Here is a 17,375-nt window from a genome sequence, read left to right as displayed (position 1 = left end):
CACTGTTGTGAAATTGCACCAAGATGTCACATTTCCATTGATATGACTCCAATTGTGATGGCAATGCAACATCTGTGCTTAACTTTTAATGTGAAAAGCACATTGAAAATTGTGACCTGGCATAAATTTCTGAGGTTTTTTTTTAGTTATGTGACTGACACTGAGTGAAGTTAGTTTCTGGGACTATCTATAATTGAGTGTTATCCAAAATCTTTAAGTCATCTGGTGAGTAGATCTATCAAAACCAAAGTCAGCTGAGGAACGGTTTGGTAAGTGACAAGAGGAGGGACATAACGGGTATGAGGATTGCTGGGAAATGCAGTGTGAGTTTGATTTGTTTTAAATTCATAAAGACATCTTTTGTTGACTTCAGTAGCAGTGCTAATTTTATCTGCATACCCAAGTAAAAGTAGCATAAAATGCTGTGTTTATTTTGATGATTTGTTATCAGAAAAAAATTAATTTGTGATTTTCTTTTTTTCCCCCTTTAATAGAATAAGCTTTAATGTAAGATCCACAGGAAGATCTCCTTAACACGCAGAATTTGTGATGTGTGGTTAGACTACACACTACAATTCTTGACAACATCTGTAATTCTTAATGATTATTTTAGAATAACCCAAAAGACAAGTTAAACCAAATAAAGATATTCAATCCAGTTTAAGAGAAGCTGAAAATCCCTGTTCTCTTGCCTAATGATGAAAATCAGTGAAAAAGTCAAAATAGCATGCACTTCTGCAAGTATCTGACGGAATTTGAAGACTGTCACTATATAGAAAGAGTTGTAACTACTTCTAGTAGGAATAGTTATTATTGTCTATCACTTACTTTGTAATACAGAAACTGCTATTTCAGATAAATCACATCTAAATTATTTCCTTGTTTCTCCATGAAAACATGCATCTAAATGATCCAGTAATATTTGAGAATGGCATTATAAATGCTTATCACCGCTTTTACTGATACTTACTGCATTTCCTTTCTAAAAAAAGTAATACCAGAACCTTTGTGCCACGTTCGGTCTCCCACCAAACACTGATAAAATGTTCCTCGCCGTCCCCTCAGGCGTTTGGCGCCCTTTTCGCCCGCCGCGCGCTTCCCGCCGCAGCGTGAGGGCGACGAGGAGGGTGAGGAGGGTGAGGAGGAAGGAGCGAGGAGGAGAACTCCCCGACGGGCGCCGCGTACCTGGCGGCGCTGCGAAGGGCGCTGCTGGCGCTGCAGCCGGCCCGGGGCGCCGGGAGGAAGGAGAAGGAAGGTTCGCCAGCGCCTCAGCGTTGCCCAGCCCGGGAACAGCGGCGCGGAGCAGGAGAAGAAGAAGCCTGTGGTGGCCGCAGCCTTGTCGGTCGGACCGCACAGGGTGGAATGGGCGTCGCAAGCAAGCGACGAGGGGAAGAGCCGGGACAGATAGCGAGATCCAGGTCGCGGCGGGGCAGGCGGAGCTGAGGGGCGGGCGGTGCTGAGGGGCGGCCGGATAACGGGGTGTTTTTATCTAGGGTATAATTTGATAAGAATAATATTTTAGAAAGTGCAAGCCACTAAAACCCAGCATGCACGCTGTCCCTGGAAGCACCTGAGTCACATTCCTTTTGGAAACATTTAACTCGTCAGCATCCTTGCCAGGACCATAGCAGACCATAAAGCCTCACTAAATTGACGCATCTTTCCAAAGCTTTTCCCAGCTTTATAAAGGAATTTTCCCGCTGTCAGTAGGCTGGTGAGCGTGGTGTTGTTATTTTGGTATGCTTTTTATATGCTATTTCAGATCTTGGTTTGTTTTCTTCTTCCACTCTGCACAGGCGATTTTTTGCTATAAAATCTGCAATTGAACGTGACAGAAGTCACGAATATGCAAGTTGCCAGCGAATCCATGAGGCTTCCTCCTTAGAAAACGCGGGCGTGCAGGGAATAACTATGAGGGGCAGCGATGCTTGCCCGTGGAGCTCTGTGTCTGCCCACTCCAAACTGCGACGGCAACAGCAGCTCACGGGAGCCAAAGGGTGCAGCCGAAGCCCGTGTTTGGGGCACCGTTTGCGCGGCTCCTGCTGTACCCTGAAGCTCCGAGTCCCTGTCACGCCGACCGTGCCTCAGCATCTCCCCTCCCTCAGGTCCGCCCTTCCCTCAGCTCCACCCGTCCCTGAGCTCCGCCCGCTCTGGCCGCGATCCCGCCGCCGGCAGTGGCCCCGCCTGCCCGTCGCTTGGTTGCGGCGGCGCTTCCGTCCGTGGGGACCGACCGAAATGGCGGCGGCCACCACAGCCTTCTCCCTCTCCTCCGCCTCCTCCTCCTCTGCCGCGCTGCTGCGCCCGGGCTGGGCGCCCCTGAGGCGGTGGCGAACCCTCACTCGCAGCGCCAGCAGCTCCCCTCGCAGCGCCGCCAGGTACCTTGCGCCGATCGGATCTTTTTCCTCTTCATTCTGCTCCTCCCTCCTTCTCATCCTCCTCCTCATCCTCATACCCCTCCTGGCGCGGCGGGTCCAAAGGGCGCGAAACACCTGAGGGATCAGCGGGTTCGGGCCTCCCGCGATCCCCCTTCGGGGTGGATGCCCTCCGATCCCCGCTGAGTTCGCGGTTCTTCCCGGGGAAACGGGGAAGAACCAGCGGGAGAACGCGGGGCGAGCGGGCCGTGGCCCTGGCCTTGGTGATCCATCGGGGATTTAAGCGGTGCCCTTGAAATTGAAGAAGCCCTTGCAATGTGACCTTCCTGCCCCCTCCCTGAGGGGAATCTGCGAGTTTGCTTGCTCCTGGTACCTTAAAGGGCCTGTCAGGGGATTTATACAGAATTACTGTATATATTCATCCTTTGGTGGCAAACAGGGCATGCTTTGGTGCTGAGGGATGAGTGTCCTGACAATAATCACCCCCTGCCTTTAATTTATTGCGGTGTCTGCAAAGGGGTTCTGGTTTTGCAGCACTGCAGCTCTGAGCTCTTGCCTGGGTGTGCATGGGAGGGTCTCTCTGAGCTCCTGCTTGTGAACCTTTTCATTTATATGTAATTGTGTTAAGACCTGGCTGAAAGCTGACTAAAGAGATTCAGCACATCACAAGTGCCAATGCTGAGAGCACTATCTTTGTGATTTCAAGAATGAAAAGAGGAGTGAGCTGAACAGTCATTGAAATAAGCATCTGACCCCTTGGATGTTCTGTGTATTGAGAATTGGTTCTGTCAGTTTTGGGAGAAACAGCTGTATTTCTGGACCAGTGCACATCCTACTTCTGTTCTGTGCTGCTAGTAACTGTTCTTTTCCAGTTCTGCAAAACGCAGATGTTCCTGCACTAATAATTTACCTGAGGTTTTTATGGGGTGTGGGACATGTCCTGCTGTGATGCTGGATGTGATCTCAGGGTTTTTGAGTACAAATTGATCTAAAATAGCAGTGCAGATCTTAGTTTGTGTCGTGGCATGAAAGTCACTGGGTCCATAGACAAGAAGAATTTTTGTCAAATCAATTAAATTACGTCAAATCAATTTTTAAGGAAATTTGAGGAAGGGAGTTGGTAACTTTCCTTAAACCAGTAAAACCTAAGGGCATAAGAACATTCTCATGTTTCATTCCAAAATGCAGGAGCTCACGTACGTTTACGTGGCTGGCTGTGTGTGTTGGGAAGGTGAGTTGTGGCTCCTCTGGTGAGCTCCTCTTCCAAGTGCACTGATGGCACATCCACGCTTTTCAGATAAGAAAGTTGGTGTAGGCACACAGTTTGTGGAATTGGGAGTGGGGTTGCTGCCGAGCCTCATCCCCAGCGGGCTACAGCTGTGACAGGCAGGTGAGCAGCATTGCAGGTAACGAGACAGGGAGTGTCCAGGTGTGCTGCCCAGTCAACAAAGGGAACAGAGGGCACGCAGGTGTGATGTGTGAACCATGAGGGGTATGGAAGGTTGAGTAAGAAAGAGCACACACTTGCAGCTTTCTGAAGTGGTGTGGTGGTCCTCTGTCTGGGTAGGTGCTTGGAGTCTTCTGAAGAGGTATGGTGTTGCTCTGTATGGGTGAGTGCTGAAAGCATTCTGAAGTTGTATGGTGGCACTCTATGTGTTGTGGCTGTCTCAACTGTGACAAGTGGGAAAGCAAAAGCATTTTTTTCCCATGTAGATTTGTAGTGTGTTAATGTTTTTTGAATAATATTTGAAATTTGGTAGTGTTCAAAATGATTAAAAGATTACACACTTAAAGGTGTCTTCTTCCTGGTGAAACATTTTATGCCTAAATGTTGTGTGCCTTTTTATCATTACAGTGACGAAGCAACTGTTATCTCAGGGACGAAGCTTGCACACCAGATTTTGAGAGAAGTTCGAAGGGATGTGGAATCGTGGATATCTGCTGGGAACCAGAGGCCTCACCTCACTGTCATATTGGTAGGAGACAATCCAGCCAGTCACATCTATGTCAGGAACAAGATAAAAGCAGCTGCTGCTGTGGGTATGTCATATAAGTGTTCTGTTGGTAAGCACAAGATACTCTTGTTTAAAAGGAAAAAATAAAGCAGGAGGAGTCCCCTTAATTAAATTTTGCAGTTTCTTCCCCCTTTTCTTTGATGGACCTAAGGAATTGCATGGATGTATGAAGAAAGTAATTTTAATGTGTTTTGAATGGGAGCTGTAAGTTTCATTTTGCATCTTAAAGTAGTGTTTGGGAACAGTTCTTAAGAATCAGACAGATTCTTGGACTAAAAGACTAAGCTGATCCCTCTGTATCCTTATTCTGACGTGTCTTCTGTCTTTTGTTTTTATCAGGCATTTCTAGTGAGATCATACTGAGGCCTAAAGACATTTCACAGGAAGAACTCTTGGATATGACAGTAAAACTCAACAAGGATTCCAGAGTTAGTGGTTTATTAGTTCAGCTACCTCTCCCAGGTGTGTGATGTCTTTGTCCCACTCCTCATACCTAGTCCATGTAAGAGGAAAGTGTTTAATAGGTCTGGGCTGCAAGTGTCCCTTAGGGCTATAAAAAACTCTTGAAAGAGGACCTGCGTAATGAAGGGTTAGCTGAGGTGTTTGTTTTGTTTTTTTTTTTTGTTGAATATGCAGTTCATTTTCAAGAAGAAAACAAATTCTGCAAATAATTTCATATGTAAAACTTGCCTTTTTTAATGATAAGTTAGAGTGATGTTTCAAGGCATTTCACATAATTTATCCAGTTTAATTATTTTTTGAGTGTGTTGCACTGGTTTGCCTTGAGTTCCATGCTTTCATCCCCTATATCATGCAGAAATATGCTATGTAGCAGGTCATGCTATAGCCTTTGTTATAGTGATTCCAGGTTTTGCCTTGAACATTAAACATTTGTTTTCTTTGTTGGCCATGATGTTGCAGGTGAACTTTTTGGGAAGGTCCTAAAAGCTTTGACTAAATTTTGGGGTTTTTTTATTTACCTTCTCCTAATTTGTACTGAAATTTCACTGAAATATCACTGGGGAGTAGCTGGCAAAGTGGTATTTTTGGTGTGATAAAACTTGCAGAGAAATAAAGAACTAAACTGAAAATGTTTTTTATCTATAATCCAGCAAAACTGGGGGCAGGTGCTGAGAGTTGTGGAGGAAAAAATACTTTGGTGGTATTTCTAATAAACAGCGATGTTCCTGATGAGGAGGGTTTGCACTTGGTGTTACATGAAAGCTGCCCGAAATGGGGCATGTACTGAAATAAATTTGCCACAAGGTGGAAGTGTAACACAAGTAAAGAGCCACATCCTGGCCTTCAAGGTGTAGGAGCTGATGGAATGTGGTCAGTTTCCTTTGGAGGAACATCTCTCCCACTGACAGATATTCACAGCAGCAGGTGATGTAAATAATAATGTTTCATTGCAGTGATGAGAACTGCAAAAGATGGAGCATGGGCAGCCTGGGGATGGGAATCATCCTGTCTGAAGCCTGTAGCAAAGGAAGCAGGCTTGTACACTGGACTCCCAGTCCAGTGCTGTGCTCCCCAAAAGTGGGAAGTGTCACGTGTCTTGCTAGCGAGGGTACTCAGGGGAATGGTTAGGTATCACTTGTAGTAATGCATTTATGAGGAGGATATCAGGTCACTGCAGTCTACTTTCATCAGTGCACAGTTCAGAACTTCTTTTAGTCTCAAGATGTAGTGAATTTAAACCTGGTCAACGTGAGAAAAGAAAAAAAGCCTGATGATAATTCTAGCTGTGTCAGATGAAATGTTTGACGGTTTTGCACTGAAATGCTCAAGTCCTTAAATTAGGGTTGGTTCTAAACTTGGTTGAAAATTCCTCCCAAGAACTGTGATACACCTGTCATAATAACTACATGACTAATTAGCCTCCATCCAACCTATCAGACAGGCACAGCTGTTGCTTGTGCTAGGAAAAGCCTTAGAACATTTTAATCAATAACAGAACTTGGTCACTATTGTGATGTCTGCATAATAGAGTTAAATGTACAACTTGTCATGAACTGGAAATATTCAGTAAGCTCTTTCCGTGAGTTTTGTTGTTACTCCATAACAATGTAACTCAGATAACTGATTTTTTTTTTTCCTCAAATGAGCTTAATAAACCAAAGGGCCAAAAGCTAAGTTAGCTCGTTTTCCAAATTTTATTTGCCTTGTAATGGAATGAGACAAAGCCCAGGAGTTGTGAAAACTCTTATTAGTGGAGGCCCCTTATTCCAGAATTGAGGTTGTGGTATTGAGTTTGGAGCTTTTTTGCTGTAAACCACATAAAGTGTGGGTTTTGATCAACACTGGGTTAAAAGTGGAATCAGAAGTAGCTCTGTTCTGTTGCACTACTGTAAGCCAGGGCGACTTAATTTTGAGGATTGTCGTCTTTGCTTGAGGACAACTTTTTTTTTTCTGTGCCCCTTTTGAGTGCATTACTTGTGATAGTTTTCTGGAGATTTTTCTGTATCTTAGTTTGAATTGCCTGGGAGATGACCCTGAAATGTTAATCTATTTGAGAGAGAAGATGAAAATCCATACAGTATTTTTTTCAAATCTGTTTTTGCTATGATATTATTTTCATTAGTCTTCTCTTTTGAAACCAGTCTTTATTTTTCATGTGCCAGCACCAGAGGCAGTTATTGTGTAAATATGAGTCTCTCTGTGTGCGGATGCTTGGCCAGTGATGCCCAGTGTAGTCCCGCAAGTTTTGCCGGAAAGGGAGAGGAGGAATGGCTTGTAATGACAGCAAGGAAATTTGTTTGGGTATCAGCTCATGTTTTATGAGACTGACAGTAAGAGAATTAAGAAATTATTTTGTTCCTCTGGGAATAAAAAAGGCATGTGGAATCCTCTTCTCTGGCCCATAGCTCACTTGTCCCCAACTGTGCAGCTGCATTTCTTCCCAGTACTTTAAACCCTGTTCTGGAATTGTGCAAATCAGTTTTGAATATGGAAAATATCCATGTAAAGCGTGATTTTTTTTTTTCCCCTTTTACATAAGTGTGTCTATTATCTGTCTGGTTTTGGGAAGCTAAAGACAGTGTGGAGGAGGTGTTTTTCAGAGCAGTGTTCTGCTCATCCCAGGCACAAGGAAAAGCATGGCTGCCAAGTTTGTGTTGGAAGAACTGACTTGCCTAAGGGTAACAAGTTCTCTTTGGCAAAAGCCATTTAATAGGTTACTCCAAATTTCTTTCTTGGTTTTGTTTTCTTTTTTAATTCCCAAGTTGACATAAAAACAGGGTTATGGTTGCTTTCAGTCTCTGTGAGGCAAGTCTCAGTTCTAAGAGACTCTTTCATCAATGTACTTAATATCTTAATTTCCGCAGTCTTTTCTCATTAGGATTCAAAAGGAAACTTGCTCTCCTCAAAAAATGGAGAATTAAATTATAAATCATAGCAGCCTGGTTTAACTCTAGGGGGTTTTCTAATTGGAAATCTTAATAGGAGATTACCATGGTTTGAGTTCTACAACGTGCTTATCTTATTATCTAGCTCCTTTTAATGGAAAACCACAAAAACCTACTAAATTAAACCATCCTATTTATGTGTCTAAAATATTTTACTGGCAACATCTGAATTTCCTTATTGATGCTTATTTTCCTTTACTTGTTTTTTTTTTTTTTAAACCTCCTGTAGTACTCTCTGACTTGGACACTGGGACATCTTGCCACACAGTTGCAGGATTCTGTTCAGGCTGTGGGTAGAATGGGTGATGTAAGGGATGCAAAAAGCAATTGCTCTGAGATGGAAATTGTAAACCCCCAGCCTACTTGTTAGGGTTAGGGGAAGATCCTTTGATTCACTCTTACTGGTGCTTGGGAGGAGCACCCAAATTCCCTGGAGGTTCAATAACAAACTGGTCATTAAAGCCACAGAGGGTCAGTGGCTTTCTCCCCATCTACCTACTCTGGTGGTCAGCTTGACTTTCTCCCAGACAAAACCTTTCAACAGGTCTAGGTTACTGCAGGCTGTGGGTTGGTCAGTGCCGTTTTGGGTGAGGACATGGGTCAGTCAGTGCCACTTTGGGGCTCTCAACAGGCCTTGGGTCAGTCATTAAACACAGTTTGCTTTTTGGGTTAGCATGGGATTTTTGTGGAGCTGTTCCTCTGGGGTGTTATGTATTACAGGTTGAGGCTTGGGTTTGTAACTCTGCAGGGAGAGGTCTGGCAAACACCTTTTTTCATAATCAGCACTAATGTTTATGCAGTATAAGCTTTAAGCAGTTGCAGAACTGTCCTGTATCATTAGTGCATATGAAAAATATTCAGTATGAGTACATATGAATACAAAATTATGTGCTGGCAATGCCATTCAAGCCATATTCAGTGTTTTGAGATCACAACTATCAAACAGTTTTGTGTATTCTCACTTCTTTAACGAAGTAGGATATGTTTTGGTTCTACTGATTAACAGTTGACTAAAAATATAGTATCGTTGGAAAAGGAAAGCTAGACCTTCAAAGTTACTTCAGCTTGAGGTTTCCATGAATTTGTTTAAAAATGAGCTCATGTATCCTCTGTGTGCTTAGAAACCAGAGAAATGCATATAACTGTTCTGTGGTTTGTTGGGGTTTTTGAGCTCCTTCATGTTTAAAGAATTCTACATTGCAGAAGTGACTTCCGTAAACATTTCTTCTTATCTTCTTACTGTCCTCATTCTCAGCTGAGTACTGGGCTCTCATATTTTGACAGAATCTGTTGTATCAACACTGTGACAAATGCCTTAACCTAATCTTCAGTAAACTCTTTGAAAAGGTGAAATTGCCTTTAGGGGGAGTATAGTTCATTTGATCAAAAGCAGTAATTAATGACCCTGGCTAGATCCAGGCTTGTCTGTGTTATGATGTATTGAGGGCACCTGACAAGTGAAGGAGCTGTAGCTGAGGGCTGTGTGTCTCCTAGATCACATAGATGAACGGACAGTCTGTAACGCCATCGCCCCTGAAAAAGATGTGGATGGATTCCATATCATGAATGTTGGACGGCTGTGTCTCGATCAGCCTTCCATAATCCCTGCCACAGCTGCTGCCGTCTGGGAGATCATAAGACGGACAGGTAAGAGACTCACGTGTCCTGGAACTCTTCTTATCCTGGGAGATGAACAAGGCATGACCTCAGGTGTGAGGTAGAAGGTCAATGTTATCTAAATGCATTGGGCTGATTGAAGAACAAATGTTTAGGGTATTAATCTGAATAAGGAGCTGCCAAGTAGATGGGCTCTTGTGCCATTAGCACAACTGTTAAGTGTAGACAGTAGTATTTGCTGAAACACTTCAGTAATTTTCTGAATTTCATAGTTTTGCAGGAAATTTTCTGTGCTGTTGTTCTATTTGTCAAATAGAAGATTGGATGCATGAATTCTTGTCGAGAAGGGGGAAAAACAAGTAAGAAAAATGGGAGCACTTAACTGAGTACTGGAAGGGGAAAAAATGCCTATGTGTTGAATAGTTGTAATTTTTTATTTAGAATGTACATGTTCTTACTGGTAGACGTAAATGCTTCCCTTTGTGGCTGGAGCAAGGAAATTAAGTCCTTACTAAGAGTGATTCAGGTAACCTGAATGAGTTGCCAGTTCTCTTTCTCCAGGGTGAAAGGTGAAAGCTGTTTTGTGGGCTCATACCTCAAATTCAGCCTTGTGCATTTTCAAGTCGTGTTGATGTCAGCAGTCCACAACAACAAAATAATTGTTGTGGGGATTGAGAAGAAGGGTTTAGATGTATCAAAATAGTGGGGTATAATTTTTTAATCCTTTTTTTTTTTTTTTCCCTGCAAGGAATACAAACATTTGGAAAAAATGTTCTTGTAGCTGGAAGATCCAAAAATGTTGGAATGCCTATTTCAATGCTTTTACATACTGATGGAGAGCACGAAAGGCCTGGAGGTAAGTCCAGGAATGTTGTTCCAATGTTTCCATTTGTGAAGGCCTGAAAATAAAGCTGACTAGAGGACTCAGATTAAAGAGAAAGCTTTCCACTCTTGTCAGTACTTGCAACCAGACCAAGGAAATAAATTTCCTAACACGCTTCCTGACTTATTCTCAGGAGAGCAGTTTCTGGACTTGACTTCTTCTGCTGTTCAGTCATCACTTCCTCCTCTGTTTGAAACAGCTGCTATTTCAACTGGTCCTTGAGGGTAGTACTGGCAGTGAGGCCTTGAGCTGCAGAGGCTCCTGTGGTGTTTATACAATGTAGCTGTTTAAATGACTTGTCCTCCTGCTTGTTCAATATTGATTTCATTGGTCATACACAGATGAGCATGCAGGTACACGTATGTATACGTGTGCACACACACACGTTTATCTAGGAATAAACAAAAAGGTGTGTCATGACCCTTGTGTTGTGCTATGTCAGTGAGGTGTTGCTTATGAAAATACCCAAATGACCAACCGAGGAACTCTTCAGCATGAGTACCATGATTACTTTTTGGCCTGGGGGATATTTCTGCAGTGCAGTTTATATCCCCCTGGAGATTGAGTGCTGTGGTGGAAATATTTTAAAGTAATTCTAATTACAGAATCCTACATGTGCTGCTATAATTGTGCTGTAGAAATTAAAACAAATATAGTTTAGATAGAATGCTGCCCTTTTGTGACTCCATTTTGATGTTAGAAACTGCTGTGGTGGTGTGTACAAATGAGGTAAACATGGACATTTAATCCCAGGCCTATTTAATTGGAGCAGAGTGAAATCTGTTATTAATATAATAAAACACTAAAAGCTTTATACTAATCACAGAGTTGGTTTATCCATTCAGCCTGTGTGGGAAAGTTGCTATTTGGAGCTTCTCTCAGTGCCTGGATTGTAATTACCATTGGTGTATAGTTATGGTCTCATCCTCATTCCCATGAAAATTAGTAGCATTTTTGCCATTTGCTGCAAATACTGGATGACATTTGTTATTGGCAGTGCAGCTGATGTTTGAAGTAGGCTTGGTAGAGCACAAAGTCATGTTACAAACTACTTACATGTTTCCCACTTGGCAATGAGAAGACCTAGTGACCTGTGATGCTTTCAGCAGCTTGTTGCAAGACCCTCACCAGCTACTTGGGCAGTTTTTAGCTGTTATTAAATACTGTTTGCAGCTTCCAGCTTTTGAGTGGATTGGATCCATGGCTCAGTTTTTGTCTTGTATCCTGGGTTTCTAGTTTCTCTTTGACTGTCTGGTAGTGTGGGTTGTTTTGTGGGCCGGTCCATGAGATCTTTGTGGTGCTTCATGGTCTTCTGCCAATGTTTTGGTTCCTGCCATGTCAGAAGACTTCGCTTGCAACCCTGCTTGCTGGCATTGCCAGTGGTTCTAAGTATGTCACATATGTGGTGTAGGGACAGAAGAATGTTCAGATAGTCCCTTACTGACACTGGAGCCTAGATACAGAAAGAATTAATGCACTGGAGTTATCTTTGACTAATCTGAAGAACTGGATTTATTTCTCAGGTAGTTTTCTAGTTTTTCAGTCTGCTGAGTGTTGGCACACATATAAAGCAGCTGGCAATGAGAAAACAAGGGGACGTGTACTTCTCTGATAATGAGCTGCCATTGTGTGTATGCTGTGCACATGAGAAATACTTTTGTATTTGGGGTGATCTGGTGGAGTTTTCCTCCTTCATTCACAGATGGGGCTCTCCTTGAATATCAGGTTCATCTTCTGCACTTGGGTTTAATTTCTGCTTCTGCTGTAGGCAGCAAGAGATTGGCCTGGATGGTGTGTGGAAAGGAAGGGAGGCCAGGCCACGGTTTCAGCTTTCTTTTTTTTTTTTTTAACTTAAACTCAGGAGTATAGGGAGCAGAGAAAACCTACAATGGAATGCTGAAAAAGAACTTTCTCAGGTTATCAGTCAAGAAAGAGTTTTTTTCAGTGACTGGGTTGATTTGATTATTTCTTTTTTAATTGAAAATTGATGCAAGAGGTGGGTGTGTATGGTACTATCTTTGTTGTGCATTTTGGTTTATTTTCTTTCTAGATCATGATCAAAAATTCGAAGTTGGGGACTGTCTTAATTTGTGATGTTTCATATGTAGGTACACTCATGTCCTGCAGGTGGCAATATCTGATCAGATGGGAAAGCTATGTGAACCCCTTCCAAAATAAATAATGTTCTGTGTAGGCAGGTCAAGGGACTATCTCTGTTTTGTAAGCTAGGGAATTGACTTGGGAGTATCATGTGGAATCTTAATTGTTAAATATATTCCTCTTCTTTCAGCAGAAGTAGCAGTATAAAAATATTTGTTTATTTTCTGTTTGGGCATGATCACAAATAAATGGAAAACCTCCCCTGAGGTGTCTGTAAGCTTCTGGACTGCTGTTGTCAAGGTAGGGGCTTTTTTTTCCCCCCCTGTTCTCCTTTCCTTTTTGGTAGTGAAAGCAATTACTTGGTTTCAGGAGTTGATTGCAGACACATTCCTCACTAAAATCTTAGAGGCAAATTAGCACCAATTTTATTCCTCAGAGGTAACCTTGTAACTCTGGATTTTATCCATTGGTTTTTCTCAACCTTTCTGCTGAGTAATGATTGTGATTTTGGGCAAGACCTAGTTCTTTGGCTTACAGCAGGTATTGGTAGACTCCTCTATTTTTTTTTCAAGCCTGTACTTTTCTGTTTTTGTTATTTGCAAATGTTTTGATCTGCTTGTCTTGGGGAGATGATGTGCACTGCACAGCCTGAAGAAGAGGGATAAAAAGTGAGGGGAAAGAGCAGAGAAGCCAGAGCCCAGAAAGGTTGAAGATGAGATGCCTGAGAGAGTTAATAAGATGAGAGACACAGATTAGACCAGCCAGACACATTCCTTAGGAAGCAGTTGTGATGGTAATGTCTGAGAAGGCAAAAGGTTTTCATTTAACTGCAAGTAACATGGCCTAGGTGTCTGTGATGAGTGGAAGGCAGAGATGAGGGTATGTAACACCTGAACACTGTATAGTACAAATAATTGCAGTACATTGCAAATAATATAGTACAAATTGAGAGGGTTGGAAGGAATCTTCTTTGAGAGCCATTCTCTTTGCTGCTTGCTTGGGCAGTCTTTGAGGGAGTACCACTCCTGCTGTTGGATGCAGTAGGAGACTTTGGACCATCTCCCTGTGACTCTTCATGTTGTGGTCTCTTCTCAGTGTCTCCATCAAACAGCACAAGGCTTTTTCATGTCTAACCAGGGGAGTTTATTCTGCAGGAGCAGAAGAATGTGTGCTTCTTATGCTTCTACTGGTGGTCTTGTATTGAAGCTTTCGTGTGTGGCAGACAGCTGAGTCTTGTGGCACCCTCTACAAACTGGGCTTGATAAAACAGACACTGGATTCTGTGCTGGGTTTGCTTTGTGGAGTTCCACTGAACATAATGAAGTCGTGCAAGGGCTTACCTTCCTGTGGAAGGGAATTCAGTCCACAGTATATGAATGAATTTGTTCTGGGAGAATTTTTAAGAGAAGTGTTTTTTCATATGTGTGAGCAGCAAGTGTTGTGAGTGCTCTGCCTATGATTTAAAAATCATGTCCCAAGACAAATCTGATAATCTGTTCTGTTGTTAATGTACGAAAGTAAGTAATTTGTGCCTGAAGGTAAATGCTGTACTTTTTATAGCATTTCATATTTAACAATTAATTGTTTTTCTCTTCTGTTTCAGGTGATGCTACAGTGACCATTACTCACAGATACACCCCAAAAGAGCAGCTCAAGATCCATACGCAGCTTGCTGACATAGTAATAGTTGCTGCAGGTAATACTGGTTGGTTGGTGTCAATACTCCAATTGCAGCATTTCAAACCTAAAAAGAGGACTTTTGCAGTCTATGTCTGTGGCACTGACTCTTTCATGTTTCTCTGAATAATCAGTGCTCATGCTCACTGATGGTGTTGCACTGGGTAGGATTTCTCACTGTAGGAAGGGCAAGTGATTTGGCTCTTTGTTCTTGCCCTTCACGTTTGCAGACTCATAAACTGTTTCTCGTCACATGCGACACCTTTCCCTTAGGGAGACTTCAGAGTGAACTCAAGATTGGGAACCAGTCAGTGTATAGTTTATACAGGTATAATTATGTAAATTAAAACATTCTCTGTGCCATGGAAAAATCATGAGTCATTTAAATTTTGACAGGAGGGTTTCTTTAAATCAGCTGGAGCCTGCATTCATAAAACCCACGGTATTATTCCCCTGCTGTTAGAATTAAGGCCAACCTTGCCAAATTAACTGGATGTTTGGGTAACCTATGTTACTAATGGCTGGGGCTTTTTCTCTTTTACAATTACCCTGTCAAGAGAAAGACAATGGTAATTGCCTAGAGGAAGGGGACTGAAAGATCAGTGTCTGTACTCTTAAAGCAATGTGAACTGATACACTTAGAGTTGTCCCAAAGAAACAGGCGGAACTCTGCTTCTAAGCAGCCTTGGTTATTTGTTTACAGGTATTAGAGGTAGAACTACAAATTAATTTTTAAAAATTGAACGACCCAACTTAGTATAACCTTGGTAAAATTCTGGGTCCCTTTGCAGCTCAGGGATATCATCCTTCTCTTGTACCGTTTTGTAGGACTACAAGAGGATTGTGTCTTTGCTCTCTTCTGCTCCCTTTCCCCCCTCTTTCTCATCCTCAAGACCCGAGACTTCCTTATGTATTTTCTAGATGAACGCAGACAGGTAGCTGTCTAAAGTTTGTCACTTCCTAGTGAAGTGAGATGCCCTTTCCTTCAGGGTTTAACTTCACTGCCTCTTTCCTAAGGCAGGCCAGGAGTAAGAAACAGCTTATTTGTCCCCCATCTAATTGTTCAACTGTGGGCCTGACCAGAATTCACCACTATGAATAAAAGATAGCAATGGTGTGCTAACTGGAAATAAATCACTAACTTTTCATCCAAATTCACTGCTTCCAATTTAATCATTGCTTCAGATTTTTGTGCTGAACATGGTTTGTCATTGTTTATGCTTGGAGTTAAATGGTCCAGTAGCAATTCAGCCATGTTTACCTTTCACATTATTTCCCTGTGTCATTTGTAACAGGAGCATGATACAACACTTGTTACACAACTTGAGATATACTTGGAATGATGAAAAAACCTAGGGCTAGGTTATGCAAACAGCATGCAGCCCTGCCCTGGTGGGTGCTCTGGGGAAAGTTGTGCTTTAGAAAGGTGGAATCACTCCAAGCTTCCTTTTGTTACATGAGAACTGTGCACATTTTACTTCTGGGATCACACACTCCCCGGAAATGGGTGATCTATTCAGTGAGTGTTACCTTTCTTGCAACTTGTACCTTGCCAGGTTGGAACAGGTGATTTTACATGCCACTGCAGAAGATATGCAAATGGAAAAGAGCTTTTTTTGCATGTGCCTGCATGGAAGACCAAGGTTCCTTTTCCTGTGAAGTACTTTTACAGGAGCCATCTGCATCCTGACTCCTGTTTGGTGACTTGTCCCAGTGAGTCTCTTCTGATCTGGTGCTCCACCTCAAAGTGCTGTCCTGTTCACTTGCGTTCATGGTTTTGGTAATACTTCAAATCAGGTGCTTCTTTTCTCTGTTACTCCTGAATGTGAGAAGATTTGTTTCTGCTGGCTCTCATTTGCCCCTAGGCTTGGGGCACCAGTTTTCCTGCTTATTTGGATTGTAACTATCCACGCAGTTTATTCCTTCCTTTTTGTTCCTAGCCAACTCCTTGCATCTTAAGTTCCACCAACGCTGTTCTTGTCCAGCCTACCCCTCCCTAAAATCTCTTTCAATACCGCACAGTTTTTGGATTTCTATCCAAGGCATTGTGTTTCCTGTTAAGCACACCTGACCCGTTGTATCTCACCACAGGGGTTACCCATCTTGGCCTGCTATCCTTGCCTATACAGACATCCCATGGTGTCTGTTCTTTTTGCCATTAGCTCAGCCCCATGGCAGAAGTGTAAGTGCAGCTTCATCCAGCGGTGCTCCTAGGGCCACCTCAGGAAAGGTGAGGCAGTGATGGAAACAGCAGGACTCTTGAACCAGTGAGCTTGCTGCTCCTGCTCTCTGGGCTTTCCAGTCTGCTGAGAGAAACAGGGCTCATATGCCTGCTACGTCTGGGGAGGAGGTAAAGAGAAAAAGTAATGGCTGTGCCAAATGCCAGCTGATCTTCTGCTTGGACTACTTGTGCCATCCCTTGGGACATGATCTGTGATGGTCTTGTGTAGGAAGTGCTGGTTGATTAGACCCTTTATTCTGCTTAGCATTCTTAGAAATTGGCTGTTTAACAGTCCTTGCACCTAAACTCGGATTAGATAGGGCCTTGTTTTTCCTTTGTTTAAAATGTGATTCATAATTTTCTACAAAAATTACCCATAAATGCTTTTCCCATATTCTTCAGCCAGTGCATTTTAGGAAAAGGTGCTCTTATGTTTATCCTTTCCTACTTGGTATGTAAAGTAGGCTTAAGTAGGTACATACGCTCATTTGGTTTGGGGGTTAGTTCATTTGTTGCTATTAAGTATTTGGCTTATTATCAAACCATTTTACAAAGGGTGTAACTGTGCAGCTTCCATTAATATGCATCCAGCCCTATCACACACAGATCATTTACCCCCATAAGGCTGAGGCATTATCCAATTACCAGCCGGGTTGCCATGGATGACATCAGAGGGGGATGAAGGAGATGCAGTCAGATGTTATCAAATGGGGCTAGGAAAGAATGTGAGATCTTGGCTTGCTCAACATGAGAAGCAGAGTTTCAAGCGGATATCTTATGGGTGACTGAGAAATGGAGAGCCAAGAATGTTGTAGTATTGTCTGTATCCAAATGACTAAGTGCTCTAGCACTGCACATGGAGCCAGAGCCTTGTACACCAGTGTTTCCCTCCCAAAAAACTGCAGTTTCAAACTGTATGGATTTGGTTTCTTTTCCTTTTTGTCTTCTCCCCACCTGAGAGAAAGCTGCTTTCATGGGGAGAGGGGAGTTTAGACTCCCTTTTTGAAGGTACTCTAACGTTCCTCTCAAAACAAAAAACTGGTGGAAATGCTCAAGAAGCAAGGTGAATTGTAATGTTTAGTT

At 42.7% G+C, this 17,375-nt stretch overlaps 1 protein-coding gene across 4 annotated transcripts in view; it reads left to right on the top strand.

Annotated features, from left to right (window-relative positions):
• Positions 1–1,163: 1,163 nt before the first annotated feature.
• Positions 1,164–17,375, top strand: part of LOC128806629 (bifunctional methylenetetrahydrofolate dehydrogenase/cyclohydrolase 2, mitochondrial-like) — a 36,626-nt gene continuing 20,414 nt past the window's right edge. For 2 of the 4 annotated variants that reach the window (XM_053976347.1, XM_053976346.1), the window contains exons 1-6: positions 2,118–2,375; positions 4,228–4,412; positions 4,727–4,849; positions 9,289–9,441; positions 10,160–10,267; positions 13,998–14,090. In XM_053976347.1, the coding sequence (XP_053832322.1) occupies positions 2,236–2,375; positions 4,228–4,412; positions 4,727–4,849; positions 9,289–9,441; positions 10,160–10,267; positions 13,998–14,090 (802 nt within the window). In that variant the 5' untranslated portion in view covers positions 2,118–2,235. Of the gene's footprint in view, positions 1,419–2,117; positions 2,376–4,227; positions 4,413–4,726; positions 4,850–9,288; positions 9,442–10,159; positions 10,268–13,997; positions 14,091–17,375 lie in introns of those variants that run through there. The other 2 variants (XM_053976345.1, XM_053976344.1) reach the window with 2 other exon arrangements.

This window comes from Vidua macroura, chromosome 4 (assembly GCF_024509145.1).
Source record: "Vidua macroura isolate BioBank_ID:100142 chromosome 4, ASM2450914v1, whole genome shotgun sequence".
NCBI classification, from domain to species: domain Eukaryota; kingdom Metazoa; phylum Chordata; class Aves; order Passeriformes; family Viduidae; genus Vidua; species Vidua macroura.
This window is presented reverse-complemented; position numbering and strand designations above follow the sequence as displayed.